This window comes from Rhyacophila brunnea, unplaced genomic scaffold (assembly GCF_057557595.1).
Source record: "Rhyacophila brunnea isolate RB1 unplaced genomic scaffold, BYU_Rbru_1.0 scaffold_11, whole genome shotgun sequence".
In the NCBI taxonomy this organism is placed as follows: Eukaryota; Metazoa; Arthropoda; class Insecta; order Trichoptera; family Rhyacophilidae; genus Rhyacophila; species Rhyacophila brunnea.
The window spans coordinates 39,915,986-39,934,624 of record NW_028232763.1 but is presented as its reverse complement, the minus strand read 5'-3'; the positions used below and the strand labels follow the sequence as shown (position 1 = coordinate 39,934,624).

The 18,639-nt window shown below is 34.6% G+C and overlaps 1 protein-coding gene across 1 annotated transcript in view; it reads left to right on the top strand.

The window, feature by feature from the left end:
• Positions 1-796: 796 nt before the first annotated feature.
• The window catches only part of LOC147078707 (uncharacterized), a 34,760-nt gene continuing 16,917 nt past the window's right edge, over positions 797-18,639 (top strand). The window contains exon 1 of the mRNA XM_085960500.1: positions 797-1,460. Coding sequence (XP_085816626.1) covers positions 797-1,460 — 664 coding nt within the window. The remainder of the gene's footprint in view (positions 1,461-18,639) is intronic.

Genomic DNA, 18,639 nt, shown 5'->3' with positions numbered 1-18,639 from the left:
AATAGAGTCGTACTCCCAGTAAGTCTCCGCAATTTTATTTGTTTACTTTTGTAACTAAAAGTAACTGCAAATGTTTCTCGTTTTTCAGAAAAGCAGACAAAGTATTTCAAAACTTTTTTTTTACTTATTTCGGCAACGCTTAAGGAATATTTTATCGTGATAAACCACGTTAGGGAAAAGTGTCTATGGAATAACAATGATACTCAAAAAGTTTTCACAATTTATTGAGCACCGATCTTATCTTAACTTTATATTTTCTCTGAATTATAAAGCCTAATAAGCCATACAACTTTCTAAATAATGCTTCTGCAAAGATGAATTTTATTATTTTAGATCGGATTTCTTTGTAATAAGATAACTGATTTTTCAAATAAAAGTTTATCAGCCATGTCGAATTTACATGAAAAAATGTGTAGTTTTAATCGGATTATACGAAAGTTTTTGTCTTTTTATTATTTTTTAAGGAAAAAATTGGGCTATACCAACATTCGATAGAAATAATTTTTAAATCATTTTGAAGTTATACTTCTTGAGGCGCGTTTGGAAAATCAGATCAGAGTGTATTTTTGGCGTGTGACATGTAACACATAATTTATTTTTTCACACGAAAAAAATTGCACTTGATTGGATTCGAACCACCGATTGTTCGGTTGTCAGCCGAACGCACTCCCTTTACACCACAGTATGATACTATGAGCTGGAGCTGCAGAAGCGCTTATATGATGCTAGAACTCTCACGTCTTCCATCGACTCGGATCTCTTGGAAGGAAAATGGATATTATTCCGGGATGCTATAATGAGCTCCGCAACTACTGCCTTAGGAGAGCGGCATACGCACAGGCCGGACTGGATGTCACCTCATACATGGGAGATGATTGAGAAGGAGAAGCTCCTGAAAGAATTGCGAGACAATGGTACATACGACCCACAGCGCAGCGCGGAATACCAGACAATGCACCGCGTGGTAAAGCGTTCTGCCCGCCGCGATAAGCGCCGACGCCTGGATGACCTCATTCGGGATGCGGAATCTGCTGCTTGCAAGAATAATCCAAGTGCTCTCTTCCGCATCACCAGAGCAATTTGCGGTAAGAAACGTCCAGTGGTCACTGCATTACGCAACTCTGACGGAGTGACAATCACTGAACCTGCAAAGGTCCAGGAGCTATGGCGCCAACATTTCAGTGATGTCCTGAATCGCCCACCTCCATTGCATCCCTTCGATATTCCGTCGGAGATCACCGCCCTCGGAATCACTACTGCATCGGGATTCTGCGAAGATCCTCCGACAACTGCTGAAGTTAAAGAGGCTGTCAAAAGAGTGAAGCGCAGGAAAGCTCCTGGAGATGATGGCATCCATGCAGAATTTCTGCTCTGCGGACTGAGCGCTGTATTGCCGTCCTTGTGTGACCTTCTGCACGAGGTGTGGGAAAGGGAGCAGTGCCCCAAAGCCTGGAGGGATGGTACCGTTGTTACTCTGCACAAAAAGGGTAACCCACAAGACTGTAATAATTACAGAGGAATCACTCTCCTCAGCGTTCCCGGGAAGGTGTTAGCGCAGATTCTCCTATACAGGATTAGAAGTCCCATGCTGGACGTTTTGCGTGCACAGCAGAGTGGATTTGTCCCGGGGAAGTCCTGCTCAGAGCATATTTCAACTCTCCGATGCCTCCTGCAACAGTACCAAGAGATTAATATACCTGTCGCCTGCTGCTTCGTGGACTATGAAAAGGCATTTGACAGTCCTCATCGTGAATCTCTGTGGCAAATTCTGCTAGGCTATGGTGTTCCACGGAAACTAGTCGCCGTGATAAGTGCTCTCTACACCAATACAGAGTGTCGCGTAAGAGCAGCCGGAACATCCTCTGACCTCTTTGAAATCACGTCAGGAGTCAAGCAAGGATGTGTACTTGCGCCCTTTCTTTTTATCATCATGATGGATTTCATAATGCGTAAGACGGTTTGCCCCGACAGTGGGATACGCCTACATCATGATGACACAAGCGATCTATGCGAAGAAAGACTGTGCGACTTGGAGTATGCAGACGACGCAGTCGTGTTTGACTCGACGATCGAAAGGTTGGAGGTGACCGTGAACAGGCTAGCCGCGAACTCGATGCGTGTGGGTCTTCATCTGAATGCCGCTAAGACCAAATCCATGTGCAGTGCTACTTGCATCGACGCCGACACTCCTCTGCGGGTTTCTGATCTGCCCGTCGAGCTGGTGTCCAGATTCAAGTACTTGGGTGCCACGGTTGCCGATGATGGTGGTATTTCTAGTGAGCTTGGAATCCGCATGGGTGTGGCGGGCTCTGCGTTCAACCAACTTGGAGTCGCATGGAGGTCAAGGCTGTATTCTGTGAGGACCAAATGTCGTTTGTTTAACGCGTGCGTGCTACCTGTGCTCCTGTATGGCTGTGAGACATGGCATCTTACTAAGCTTCAAGAGTCTCGGCTTTTGAGCTTTGAGAATCGATGTCTCCGCAGAATCTTAGGGGTACATTGGTACGACCGCGTTACAAACATCCGAGTTCGTGAGCAGACACAACAGCCTTCGGTGATTGAAGTTATCACGAAGAGACGATTCACGTGGCTGGGACATGTATTCCGGATGCCGCCAAAGAGTGCGGCACTTCGTACCCTTGTGGCACAGCCTCAAGGGTTCCGTCGCCGTGGCCGGCCCTCCCTCACCCTGCAGCGATGCTACAAAAGCGACCTTCGTGCTGCAGGTCTGACATGGCGGGAGGCACAGGAGTTGGCGATGGACCGAGGGAAGTGGCGCCAACTTGTGCTTGCCTTATGCCCCAACGTTGGGACGTGACAGGGTGAAAGAAGAAGAAGAAGAAGATGATACTACAATCGTGTCGATTATAGAGTATAATATTATAGTTTAGAATTGTTCCGTTGCCTAGGCAGCGAATATATTATTGTCGGCCATTTGCAATTCCTTACGTAAACAAACAATTAAACGTCAGAGTGACATTTGGTACTTTAAAAATAAAAACAACGAGAAACCATTATACAATTATTTAGTAAAGTGTATACAAATAAACCAACGGCGCTTCAATAAGCGGCCCGTTTTCTTACGTGTGTAATTTAATAAGGTATTTAGGAGCTAGTCGAAGAATTTAGAATATTACAAGTTTTGTTTTTGTTTTGTTACCCCAAAGAAGTATAACTTCTAACGCGCGTACATAAGTACACACACCGTTTTTTTTATATAAACTTTGGTGTAAAATTCAAAGGGAAAATTGTTTTTTTGGTTCGGTGTTCACGCACTAACGCACTGGAAAACGGACGGTTCGGAATGTCACTCTCACGGTTTAACTTTGGTTTTGGGATAATGCTGATGACAAGTGCAGGATGGATGATAGACGCGACGTTCACTTCAAATTTAACGCAACGAAGGTCCAACAGATGCGTTTTATATGAGTCACTCTGTGGTTAGCAAATGCTTAGCTTTAACAAGTCAAGGCGCGTCCGCTGTCTTGAAGTAACTGAATGTAAACTTAATCATGGTTGACTCATGACCCGTGACTTGATCTTGCGACAGTAACTGGGATTTTTGATAGGTACTAAAAAAGGAATGATGACCACCGTGATTAGCCCAATTTAGAGGTGAAGCTGAAGAGGTTAAGGAGACATTTTAATTTTTTATTAATTAATTTATTAAGGCAACAAACAGTTACATATTGATTACAAAAATATAATAATGAAATGTTATTGCAACCAGCAAAGTTTCCATGTATACACAATAATATAGTTAGGCCTAACAAGATAGAGAGTAAGAATAACAATAATATAAAGAAAGAACATGAGAAAAATGAGGAAGAATAATGAATAATTAAATTATATACAAAAAAGTAACATTAAAAAATTATATATATTATATATTATAGAATTTTATATATTATAGAAGATTGTATAGATAATTAATATAGACATTATTGATATTTTTGCCGTATTAACATAGTTTGTTTCATCTTCTATTGTGAACATCTTGATTATGTATTAAAAAATATTTGAATAATGTTAATTAGAATGGCGTTTGTGTATATAACTTATATAATTCTTAAATTGAAATCATTTAATAAATATATTTTCGTTACCGCAAGAATAAAAATGAAGATTTCTAAATCTAACTACGCCAGCCGATAAACTATAGAGTATGGTAACAAATACTACTGTCGAATACACAGTACAGCATTTTGGCTATCATTTATCAGATATCTTGTCATATTTATAGGGCAATAATTTTATTCCGGACGAAATTATACGTCGCACATTTTACATGCACCATTTCATCTAACCTGCAAACTAAGCTTTCTGCTAAAGCTCCGGGTTATTCGCCTGGCCACGCCGCAGGCTTCGACGCAAAGAAAAGGCTCTGATGACGCGTCGCTTTGTGGTAGTTTTGCGCACCTGCCAACGTAAGCTGTCAGATCGTCCGTCATATTTTTCTTGTTCCAGCGGATTTAAGGCCTCCGATTCAACGGTCTGAGAGGCACCTTGTAATCCGGTCTCAAAAGACAGGGGAAACTTTAAAGTTTTATCCGCGAACACTTTAGCGTGGAAGATTTTCCGCACGTTTTTTGTTGTTGTTTCAACCTTTTTTATAAAATGTATACCTACTTAAGTTGAATTATACATTTTGTTTTTTGTTTCACGCTTTCCTACTTTTATTTGATGGTTATAAGAGTAGAGTATGTGCAGGGATTGTGGAATACCCTTTTTATTTTTGACTCTAGTAGCCGAAATTATATTACATTAATTAATCTGAAACATTTATTTTACAGATAATTTAATTGGCTTTATGTAGTGAAATACTGAATAGTGTATAATATAAACTCTGTTTCATATTGAATTAAATTTAAAAAATGAGTAAATTCCACAATACCTGCATAGTGAAGTTAATTTCGAATAAAACTTCAGAATATGTTACATAGTTCAGTCAAAACAATATTTGCAAATCGTTGATACAGCTGAATTTGTTGACATATTTGAATTTTCATTTACTTTTTTGACAAATATGAACAACGAAGTCCATGGGACATTAACATAGTTTGCATCTGCCTTTGAATTTTTCTTAGTAATAATGGCTTTAATCGCTTTTTTCGTGTTATTCTTGTTATGTTGTTTTTTTTTGTTACTTGTTTTGCCATTATTAACTTGTTCACGATAAGGAGAGCATCAAATTTTAGCACTGATAAATTATACAAAACTTCTTAATGTGGAATATATTCCACATTACCTTCAACAAAGTTTTCCACAATACCAAATTGTAACCAATTTCAATCGAATAAGTAGTAAAGATTAAAGGCTAAAATCTATCATAATTCACGTGGTGATATTTATTATACATGAATTAAGGATGGCTTTGTAATTACACACAAATAATTTACTTACATTTTACCGGAGAATCAGCAAATCAAGCACGAGCGTGAAAAAGGTTTCACGTCCCAGAAAAACACGAAACTCCAGATTAACAAAAATATGTTTGTTGTTAAATGTTTAATCAATAAAGACGTGAGTTACCAACGACATTATGTTAGTTTTAACATTAAACTAGATATTGAACTGCTTATATAAACGAGTAACACTCATATTCTACATTACCAACATATTTCAAATTCCCTTACACATACCCATAAAAAATGCTACATGCTATAATATGATGTTATATAAAAATATAATATATTGATTTAAAAAAACACAGTATGTACATAATACTTATTCCGCATAGTTTTGCATTATTAATCAGGAAGTAAAATGCGTCCGGTTTAGTTCTAAGCATGCTTGAGGGTAGGTCTATTGTTTGGGCGCCGCATTATAGGCCTTATAGTCGAGAGGGTTCAGAAGAAATTCTTGAAACTTCTTTACTTGAGGTTGTATGGATACTATCCGAGGCTTTATCCAACCAACGTTCTCTTAGGTATACTTACATTCTGCAATCTGCAATTTAGAGGAGATCTTTATTTAGCTATATATTTTTTTCGACCCATACGAAGTATAAATGAGAACTCTGCCATTCTGGACAGTGTTGACCTGTATGTCCCTGATTATTAGAGTATGAATTAATACTTTTTAATACTTATGAATAGAGAGCATCAGTTGTTTATTCTCCCAAGGTGCAGAACCAACCTGCCACTGATAATGCCAATTGGGAGAGCGATAATTATTATGTTCAACCAAATCACACCTACATATTTCACCTGCGTGTGATATTATAGGTGGGCATTGTTTTATAAATCCTTAAAATAGGGTCTGCTAAGCTCATTCGGTGTATTTCTTTATATCAAATTTATATATAGGTATATAGATAATATATTTTTTTTGTATTTAAACTTTTCTACTGTTTAATAACTTTTATAATAATATAATCCTACTGTTTCAATAATATTTCTTTATTTTAAAATGTCATGTTGTGAACGTCTTAAATTAATATTTTGTAATATTCACCATAATTATTATGTACAAAATAAATATAATTTAAATGTAAATATACATCATCATAATACATTTTATATATTTTAACCATTCAAGAGCTTATGTATGTAAAATCAACAACAATTAATAACAATGCTATGCTAAGAACTATAGATTTTAGTTGATTTAAGTTTTAAACAATTTCATTAAGATATTTTTAAAGGTAAAAAGTGAATTATATTGAAACAGGCTGAAGAATGTATATACAGTGTTCGTTGCATTAAAGAGTCTATTAAGGTTCAACCTATTGTCCAAAAAGACAAAATTACGGATATAGAACATGCCTGTGAAGCCAATCGCTCTGTATGGGTTTCAAATCTGAAACGTGATGGAAAAATCAAAAAAAAAACTATACATGTATTAAAAAACAAAATTCTCGTAATGACACTTAGATCAGATAAAGAAAACCAAGGGTGTCGTATTCGTATGAACGCTGAGCTTTATGAAGAATTTAAGCTGATAATATAGTCAATCTCTTAAGTGCGCGAGGTGGGCCAGTCACGTTGTTATATGGGATGAATCTAGAGTTCTTCATAAAGATTATGAAGGAATCACTGTAGTTACTAGGCGCCTGGGCCACCCCCGATATACAGTTTCATTTTAATAATAATTGTGATCCATGTTTAAATTTGAGATAACACTCGAATAATTAACACTTGTCCATAAAAATACTTTTTCATAGCTAATTATTTACCACGATTTTTTTGTATTCAAAATTATTCAATATTAATTTGATGCTTTATGAATGTGCATGTCATACTAACTAAAGCTAGTTAAAACCAAAATAAAACCGTTCGTATGATTACACCAGTGAAGCTTTTATGCTCACCTGTCCAAAATTAATCGAAATATTTTAATTAAAATTTGTACATTTTGCACAAAATATTTTTCAATAATACCAACTATGCCATACAATTTAATTTAGCAGTGTTTTAAAGAGACATAATATAAGTGATAAACAATTAATACTAAACATTATTTTAAATATACACATACAAATATTTTTTTATTATATAATTATGTACTTATATATGGTTTTTTCATCAACATTGATAAAGTTACTTCCATAGAATGGTTCTAAATTCCGACAAGTCAAATTAAAGATATTGAAACCCTAAAATAAAATAAATATATCCGAAATACCGGTTGAGTTATATCGGTATAGGTTAGGTTAGGTTAAGATTACGTTCGGACCTCTTTCTTCTCTAGGTAAAGCTAAGATCGGTATAAAATCTATGCAATAACCGAACTAACCTGTACCTCCACACCTTTATCAAGATTTTGACAGGTCGATTGTTATTATCGAGATATGACCTGAACCTATTTTTATTTATTGAGAGGTGAAATAATATTTTCTTTATTGCATTTAGTTAGTTATATATAATAAACAAAAGAAAAATAGTCAATAGTAAATAAAGATATAATTTTAACGAGGTCAATTAGCAGGTAGTCTTAATTATAGGTGCATACATAAAAGCAATATTTAATCAATAATAAAGTAACCTATTTAGAATTGTATGGAATATTAATTAAAAATGAGTAGGAATATAATATATTTTTAATTGGTTCTACTATAATTATGTCAATCTGGTTTGCATGACTAAAGCGTCAATTACATTGAGCTTCTTAACGAGCTGTTTGTTGGCGAATTTATAATCTGCCTGTAAAGTCGCCCAGTGTAATCATCGAACAAGCTAACATGTTCGATGATTACACTGGGCGACTTTACAGGCAGATTATAAATTCGCCAACAAACAGCTCGTAAAGAAGCTCAATGTAATTGAAGCTTAAGCGGGTTCATAGCAGATTTTTGTTTTTGAGAAATGGATATAAGCCACTAACTCAATCATATTATACATGCTCAATACATGTTTTTGGTTTGAGTCTAAACACCTTTTGAAAAACAACATGTAAACTTGCCAGACCCGGGATTTAAACTCCTTATTGCTTCAACATCGCGAGCGAAAAATAAAAATATGATTAATTTGATGTCAACCAGCGGCGAAAGGTGGGGTTAGGCTGTTAAAACCTGATATAAATAGTGCACTCTAAGCTTTATCAGTTAAACGTAATTGTTTTCATTGAACTTAGGCTACAATGTATAGATATAAGATGGTGTGTGTTAGTTTTTACTATTCAATTAAACCCTGCCTAATCCAAGCCATAATAATTTTTAGTAGGTTGTCAAAAATATTCTTTTATCTAGAAAATATCTAAAACTATGCCATTGAATCATACATAACTTTAAATATTTTATATATAATATATTGGTATAGGCGGGGCTTAATAAATATGAAAAAAACTAACCCATACCATTTGTAATAATGTAATATTAATTCAAAGAAACAAATAAGTGTGAATGAAAAAGTGTACATTATTTTTGTCGGATCACTCGTAGTATAACTAAACTATTATGATTTGGTTTTGGTAGGGTTTAAGTGAATTTTAAAAACTAACCCGTACCTACCACCCACAAATTGTATTCTTAGTTCAACGAAAACAAATAAATATTACTGAAAAAGTCTAGTGTGTACTATTTATGTCGAACCTTAACAGCTTACTTCCACCCCTCGCCGCTGAGGTCAACAGACAATAAAATATACAAAAATACGCAATATAAAAAACGTATTAATAATAAAGTAATGTGAATAACCGCTATATTGTTTACCGCTCGGAAAACAGATGTTTGCGACGGATACTGGATGTGCGGTGGGTATGACTTTACGAGCAACGAGGAGATAAGAGAACGCACCAAGCAGCCTCTCATCACGCTGAGAGCGAAGAGGCGACGTTAGACCTGGCTCGGCCACGTGCTGCGGATGTCAGAAGAGAACCTCAACCTGGCTTGCCTGTTCTTCAAGCCAACCGGATTCCGGCGTGCTGGAAGGCCGCTAAATACTATCTATAGAGTGTATACGGCGAAGCTACGGGATGCTGATTTGACCTTGAACGAAGCAAGAAGACTGGCAAACGACAGGGATTATTGGAGGCGCCGCGTGGTGTCCTTATTATGCTCCAACTAAAGGGCGGATATGGCCGAAGAATAAGAAGTATTTAGGTTTGCAGGAAATTATTTTAAAATATGCAAAGAGAATAAAACATATCTGCTAGATCTCTATGATGATCCATAGTTTTGCAGATTGGAGCCACCAGGCAATTTGTAATACTCAGATAAGTTTTTTATAATATGTTAATATATAGTAGTGAGATATGTGCGGCGGAATATTTAAGACATATGGCAATATATCTTATATAAATACATATTACTAGGTCGTACTGTTGTTTTGAATTATCAAAACAGCCTACGTTTCATTCCGGAAACATTTTGGGCACAAGACATTATTCTAGCTTCAGCCATTTTCCTCTCCTCTGTAATATCCTTTGTGACATATTATAGTATTATATATTATTCCACAGTTCTGTTATTTATAAACAAACAATGGTTGTGATACCTAATATGTTTAGAAATACTGAAGCTACTTATAAGATTACCCCATTGTTCAGTTATGAAAACAAAAGCTTAGAAACAAAAAAAAGTATAATACTTCTCTAAAAAACAACCTTTTAATAATAAAAATGTAACCGGTACGCTGTAAAATAATATATTTTAAAATACCAATAAATTTATGAGAATATAAATACTAATATTATTAAAATAGGTAAATAAGATTTTAATCCGTTGAAATTAGACTCAAACATTTAATATTGTAATAAACAAAAATGATCTTTAGATATTTTTATAGTAACATAAAAACTGATTTAATAAAATAATATTATTTATATTATATAGGTAGACAAAAAAATACTACCCTTTTATGTTGATTTCCTTAAACCAAACTTCACTATTTATTCCTAAGGAATTCAATTTTCTGATTATTCTTGTGTTGACATGTACAATACCTCCGTTCAGGTAATCGAGGATTGCAATAAATGATTTTTTTTCAACTTATTTTAATAATTTGATTATGCTGCTTGTATGTTATAGTTATTTTTCTTATATTTTTTTTCAAATTTAACGATAAATTAAATTTCGTTGTCAAATAATTAATTAATTGTTTATAACTATAATATATTTGATATAATAATTTAATTATAATAATGTTAATAATATATTTATTATTAATTTATGTGTTTTGTTTTACTTTTGAATTATATATATATATATATATATATATATATCATATACTATACATGCGCCGTTTATAAATAAATATCATATTATACTCTTATCATTGAATAATCTGAATAAAGCGTTCAACGTTCGGAAAATAAATATAATTATTATTCTTTGAATTATTCTTTTGTTTTAGAATATGCATAATATTATGTGAAAATAGCTTTCTGTAACTTTTCCTTGAATTCCCACGTTTGTTCATAAAATATGAAAAAATTCAAATCTTAGTAAAGTTCAAAGATGAACAAAAAATCTTGTAACTTCTGACATTTTGGTTTATCAGTAATATTTTCCACAGAAAGAACAAAGATTTTCTTTACTAATCATTTTACGAATAATGACCTACTTATATGTCAGGAAATTTTCTTACAGTAACATTAAGAGATGCATAATTGGACCATATTTTCAATAATGAGAATTAAATGTGTATTTAGATATTTTATACGGTTACATAATATTATTGTTAATTTTATTGTACGTATTACATTTACCGTCGTAGAGTTCATCGTGAAGTATTCTATCGGAAACCGATGGCATGGTGCATAAGGATCAAAGTCATAAATAAATAAATCATTTAAAAGCATTTCAATTTATTTATTTCAATTTCAATTTATTTATTTATTTTACATATTGTGGACATTACAAATTATAAGTTTAAGACGTTCACAACATGACATTTAGAAACAAAGAAATATTATTAAAACAGTTTTATGTACAGTATAAATGTGTAAATACAAAAAATATTAAGTATATAGGTACAAGGAAGTACACCGGATGAGTTAAGCAGACCCTATTTTAAGAATTTCAAAAACAACGTCCACCTAAATTCACTCTCACGTAAGTGGAATATATCAATATCCGAAGCGATTTCATTAAACATGGTTATTGCCCTCCCAATTGGCATTACTAATGGCAGGTTAGTTCTGCACTGTGGGACAACAAACAACGGATGCCCTCGATTCCTAAGGTAATTATCAGAGACAAACAAGCCAACACCACCAAGAATGGCAGAGTTCACATTTACGCCACGTATAAGTCTGAAAAAATATGTAGTAAATAAAGATCCCTTCTAAATTTTAAGCTACAGTATGTAAGCATCCCTAAGAGAAAATCAGTCGGATAGAGCAACGGATAATATCCATACAGCCGAAAGTAAAGGAGTCTTACAAATTTCTTTTGGACTCTCTCCCATAAGTCCGTACTTCAACTGATGCGGGGCCCAAACGACAGACCCACTCTCAAGTCTGCTTCTAACTAAGGAGTTATAGAGAATTTTTAGTACTGTAACATCCGAAAAGACCCGGGAAGTACGCAAGACAAAGCCCAACATCTTTAGCGCCTTTTTACAAATGGTATCTATATGACCACTAAACGTCAGTTTACCGTCAAACGTAATTTCAAGATCTCTTACAGATGATATTCGCGAGAGAACTCTGCCATGCATTGAGTACTGGAAAAACAATACTCATGAGGCTTTAGTAAACGATAAAAAATTTCATTTATCAATATTGAAGTCCAGTTTGTTACGCCTGCCCCAATCTAATATATTATCTATATCAAGTTGGAGTTGACGACAATCGTCCAAGGTGACAACTTCCATGAAGAGTTTCAAGTCATCAGCAAACAACAAAAACATAGCATTTTTAATTACCAATGCTATGTCATTTATGAAAATCGTGAACAGCAATGGCCCTAAGTTTGAGGCTTGGGTGACACCAGAAAATGTGTAAAAGGTCTGTGACTGATAAAGGCCGTACAAAACGTATTGTTGACGGTTCCTAAAATAACTCCCGAATAGCTTCAAAAATCGATCCGACAATCCAATAAGTTGGAATTTTTTCATTAGAATATCGTGATCAACTCTGTCAAATGCCTTCGAGAAATCATTGTAAGAACAGTCAACCTGGCTACCTCTATCTAGCACTGATGACATATTATCAGTGAATACCATCAGGTTGGTTTTCATTGATCGGCTTGCTCTAAATCCATGCTGTTCATTCATTATAAATGACTCAATTTTTGGAGAAATCATGCTGTGCATGATCATCTCCAGAACTTTTGCTGGTGCAGAGAGAACAGCTACCGGCCTGTAGTTTTCTACTGACGACTCTGTACCACTCTTATAAATTGGAGTCACCTTCGACATCTTCCATATTTCCGGAAAGATACCTGTCTCCATTGTAAGATTATATATATATGCAAGTGGGCCTTTGACAAAATCAACACACCCCTTTAAAAAAAAAATTGGGACGTTATCCGGTCCCAAAGAGCGAGTATTCCTAAGTTTTTTTAATAAATCTAAACACGTCACCTTCATCAATTGGGAAGATGTCAACGGATTGGGCACCGCACGATCGTTTTCTTGACGTTGAGGCGACATCCAGATTCAGAGTACTACTTGCGTAGACGGACCTGAAATGACCAGCAAATGCTTCTGCTATTCTATGTCTAGTCACCTCTTTGCCCTTCCAAGTCATCGAATTGGCAAATCCACCATCCTTTCTTAATGATTTTATATAATCCCAAAACGATTTAGGATTTTCGCGAATGCAATTCTTTACCGATTCCATATATGTTCGATAGGCCAGCCGAACAGCTTGTCTCACTCTCATACGATAAAGGCCAAACATTTCATAGTCATGCTGACCATGCTTAGCCTTCCAGGCTGTATGATAGTAGTGTTTGACTCTAATGTCTCTTATAATCTCCCGAGAAAACCACTTCGGATATCGTCTTCCACCTCGACATAGTGACTTCCTTGAAAAACATGTATTAAACACATTATATACAACATTATAAAAGTATTGTACCGCCTCATTCACATCAAAAATCTCACGCAACTCACTCCAATCTACTTCACTCATTAAAGAGTAAAGCAGCTTGAAATTTCCACCATCAAACTTCCATACCCCACACCAATTAGCTTCGTGTGAGGGAATTTCTGTTTGCAGCGGGCAAATCGCATGAAATACGTGTAAAAAAACCAACGTAGGGTGATACACACCCTCTCGTATCAAAGGTAATGTACATCGCAAAATTGATAAAATAGCGTTACTGAAAATCCTATCCAGAAGTCCACCTTTAGAGTTAAGAATATCATTGTACTGGGAAAATCCAAAAACAGCACACAGAAATTCCAGTTCACTCTTGACCCTTTCACCGCTGCGCGCTGAGTTTAGGTTAAAATCTTCCATCACAATAGCCCTCTTATCCCCAAATACGACGATACTAGATAACATTTTTTCAACAAAAAGTTTATACGCCTCCACTTCATTTGCTGGAGGAAAAAAAACGACACAAACGTAGACAGTTTCTCCGTTACAGGTTAGTTTAACCCAAAGGTCCTCGTTAGAAGTCTCCAAAATACGAAAACGTTCGGCCTGCAACCCTTCCATATTTCTAACTCCCAGGAGGCAGCCTCCTCCCTGCCTGAGGCCTGTTCCGGAGTCTCGATCCCGAGTGGTTTCGGTTGTGAGGCCTCGGGTGACGATGAGGAATCCTCTTCTGAGGCGACTGCTGGAATAACCCCGAGTGCAGGATAATTTTCCTTGCCAGGACGCGATCGTTCTAACGCGGCATTTTTTGAATTTGCATCAATTTGTTGTTCGGTCGATGCTCGGCGCTTCGTTTGCGCGCGCGTTTCAATCGTCGATTTTGAACTTGCCGTGGTAATTGGTTTTACCGTATTGTCACTAATTACGACGGACTTAATTACTGGCGAAGTGCAAGTACGAAGCATGTTTTAAAAACTACCTGAATGGTGGAATACGGCATCTGTATGCATACAATTTTCTGCACACGTTTTTTTAATAATAAATTAAGATAAATCGTGTATAGGCATACGCCATCGCACATAAAATACATTGATTAAGACAACATGCGTATTTCAAAAAAATATTACCAGTGTTTAAATCATGTATAGGTATTCCACTTCGGTAGTAGATAAGTGTTGCAGATGAAAGACAGTAGTAGTTATTCGTGATGATGGAGGAGGCGAGAGTTTATTTACCGTTTCAATAAGTACAAGGGTACAATCGATACAATATAAAAAATATACTGACAATAATTCGGTGCAATGTGTTTTTAACGGGAACCTATTTATAATCGAGTGACATATCCAAACAATTATAATGACCCGATATATTTTATTTATCGGTGTACTGTCAAATAATATGTTGAAATGATTATGCATTAAATTGCGGATCCGCTATCTCACAATATTACGAAATCATATTATATATTATACTGATTCTACGTGAAAATGAATGTTTAATTAAAAATATTATAATTTTATTGACATCTGGGTTGTCACAGCCACACCTGTACAATGGTAAGTACTTAATTAGAGTTTATAAATTATTTAATGATCATTTATTTTGTATAATCGTACTTTACTACTGGCGGATAATACCCAAGACCTTTAGTGTTTGTTAACCAAAATAAATACCGGAAGTAAGACACGAGGGTTTAGTATGAGTCTACAACAAAATAACGTTTTTATGGTCGTAAACAAAAGTACAGAAATATCCGCCGGCATATTGAGGCAGTAGCGAATTTGCCAGTAGTTACTCTATGTGCGCACAAAAGTAGAGCCCTTTCAAAGCCTTTGCAACAAAGTTTAAAAATATGAAAATGCTCGTATTACAAATATTTAAGAACCATTTTTTAGAACCAAACTGAACTTTGGATTGAAAGGATTTTTCAATTACCGAGAAAGAGGCATGATCACCATATAATATTATTCAATGATATTGAAGACTTAGTTTTTTTTACAAAGGAAATTATATATTATAAATATAATAATTAATTATATTGAATACGTAGATGAAGAAAAATGGAAATATTAAAACTTAACGAGTACATAATAATATTCAAATGATATTAATTATGTCAATTTAAAATGCGTAGTTAATTAAAAATATTTATTGATACTTTGACCAAGACCCCGAATAGAAAAATTAACCCCTGCATTGAAGGCAATCCCGTAAAGAGGGTGGAGCATTAAAATATCTCGGTTGCTATCTACGTAAAGACTGGAGCCTAGGCCATTAAATCAAGATCAGAAATGTGGTGGCAAGAAGAAACAGTACTCATCAAAAAATAAAATATTTCTGAAGGGCAGTCTGGCAGAGGAAGTCTGTAAAAAAGGAACGACCATAATAAAATTGATAGCTTTTGAGATATTGCTGTATTGACGATGCATGAGAATTTTCTAGATGAGATTTTAAGATAATCCAATAAACCAAGATAACTCATAACTACTATTAGGCGCAAAGACGCTGCGTAGTTCAGCCATACTGTAGAGAATGGTAGAGGGCAGAAGACACAATATAATAAATGTAGAATGATATTATCTTGGTTTACTGTTCAACACGTTGATCTCATACAGTTAGGCAAGAATAAATATATGTACTGCAATTTAGTAGCATATCTTTGATAGAAGCCGGCTCGAAAAAAGGAAAAATGTATTTTTTATGTTTTTTAATTGGCTTCGTATTCAAGATGTGCGGATCTTGGCTGCCTACTGCGGACGTTTCAATATAAATATATTTTTAATACCAGAAACGATTGTTATTTATACTGTGTTAATAACTTAGTTAGCAAATTATCTCTGTAAATAAACACAATTTAAAACGAATAAATAATAAAGTTTACTAAATGTTATATAATATAATACCAGGACATATATTATACAAAGTGAGTAAAATAGACCATAATATTATGTTGAAATAATATGCATTTAAACTTACCCTTATGTATGTGGAATATATTGATAACCGAAACACTAATTGTAGTAATCTGGTTCGGCAGAGGATAGGTATTGCAGATGAAAAACGGTAGTAGTTGTTCGTGATGATGAAGGAGGCAAGAATTTATTTACTGTGTCAAATAACTACAAGGGTACAATCGATGCAATATAATAAATATAACGGTAATTCGGTGCGATGTGTCTTCAACGGAAACTTGTAATCGATTGAGGTGCCCAATCGATTCTGACCCGCTATATATTGACCGGCGCACTATGAAAGAATATGTTTATTTTTATTATTATATTGCGGATCCGCTATCTCATAACATTACGAAGTCATATTATATATAGGTACTGACTGATTGTACGTGAAAAATGAATATTTATTATATAATATTATAACCGATGACAGCTGGTTATTGTCTTAGAAACTTAACGAAAAGCATACAAAATATAAAAGAAAAAACATAATTTATACAGACTTTATAAAAAGTAATTCAATTTATTTATATACTCGTGAACGATAATTTTCCATAAATTCAACTAGTAATAATAATTATGAATAAAAATATACCTACCTTTTTTTAAGAGTTACAATAGTAGTATACTCTTGGGTTTTCACCGTGTCTCCTTCTTCCTTCTTTACTCGACGTTTCGGGCTCGTTGCAGAGGCCATTATCAAGAGATATGTTTTATGATGAAATATAGTGTATGTATGTGAATGTAAACGTTGCTCTAAGAATGTCAAATTGAATCCGATTATCTAAGAGCAAACGTTGCTCAGAGTAATCTGTCGATCATTACGACCGGGGATACTGGCTCGAATATTAGATTTTGCTGATAGTGCCGGAAGCCATGACGTTTTTAACCGTAATCCATCATCCCTATTGATATTTTCAGGGTTTCTGTGGATTTCAATGGCCTCCTTTACCAATCGTGCGAAATATCCTTTATTCCGACCCAATATCTTGGTCTCAAAGTCAAATTTGTGCCCTGTATCCATCGAGTGCTCGGCAATTGCGAGGAAGAAGGAAGAAGGAGACACGGTGAAAACCCAAGAGTATACTACGATAAAAAACAACCGTGAAAGCCTCAAACATTATAGTTACAATAGTTTCTGTTTTATTACATTATCGAAAACATAAAACCAAGTCACAAAATAATTTTGAACAAGAGAGATAAACTCATCTAAATAATAAAACAATAAAATGTTTTTTTCCGGGAATGCGATATTATTTTGGTAAACAGAAAGCTCTGTATATTATATTATACATCTTTCGTAAAAAGATCTTTCCTAAGACTATCATACCACTCCCGGGGACCCCGCTTAATTATTACACCACAGCACTAGGGTGGGTCTTCATAAATAGAAAATAACTTATTGTCATTGCAAATGAACCTTATTTAAAGGTTATCATTATATAATACTGGAGGAACCGGCGGTTTCCCTGCATGAATTAGTTTGTTTCGTACATACTCGTATTACTTTCTGGCCAATTTCACTAACCGAGAAAGAAGGATGAATACATGAATTTTTAAGTAGATGTTACTTTGAAACTCGCTACAACATTTTGTTTGATAAATTCTCGTGCGAAATTATAATAGGTACCTATAATATAATAATCAAATTTTTAAGTTAAAAAAAACTGTTCTAGATAGAATTATAATTTAGGATTTTATAATTAATTTAAAATTATACCTACTATATTATGTTTAAATTTGAATACTAACAAATTTATTAAATAAATTTAAACTTATAATTTGTTTAAATGTTTAAGAACGATATAATATAATAATTAATGTAATAATATTCTCTATTGAATCATGGCCAGAAGTGATAAATTAAAATTAAACTAGTATGTTCAGATTTGAATACTTATGAATACTAATAAATTTGGTGAAGATTTAATAATAACTATTTAAAAATGTAATATTCTTCATTGGATATACATGGTCTGATATGGATCTCGGCCACCCCACAAAAAGTTGTTTTTTTTTTTTTAACGATAAATATATTAGTCACTTGCTCAAGCAATCAGACCCATGCTTTGGGTAACACGTCGTGGTTGCGCTTTTCATAGTGGACTATAATTTTGTGACAAAATGATTGTGATCGTGGATGTGAATGGTGGAGAGGGGATCTTAGAATGCCAGGCACTAACCTCATTGCTGTTTAGGCTGCCTCCGTGATCTGGTTGTACTACCACTCGCGCGGTATTGTTTTTTTCTAGAT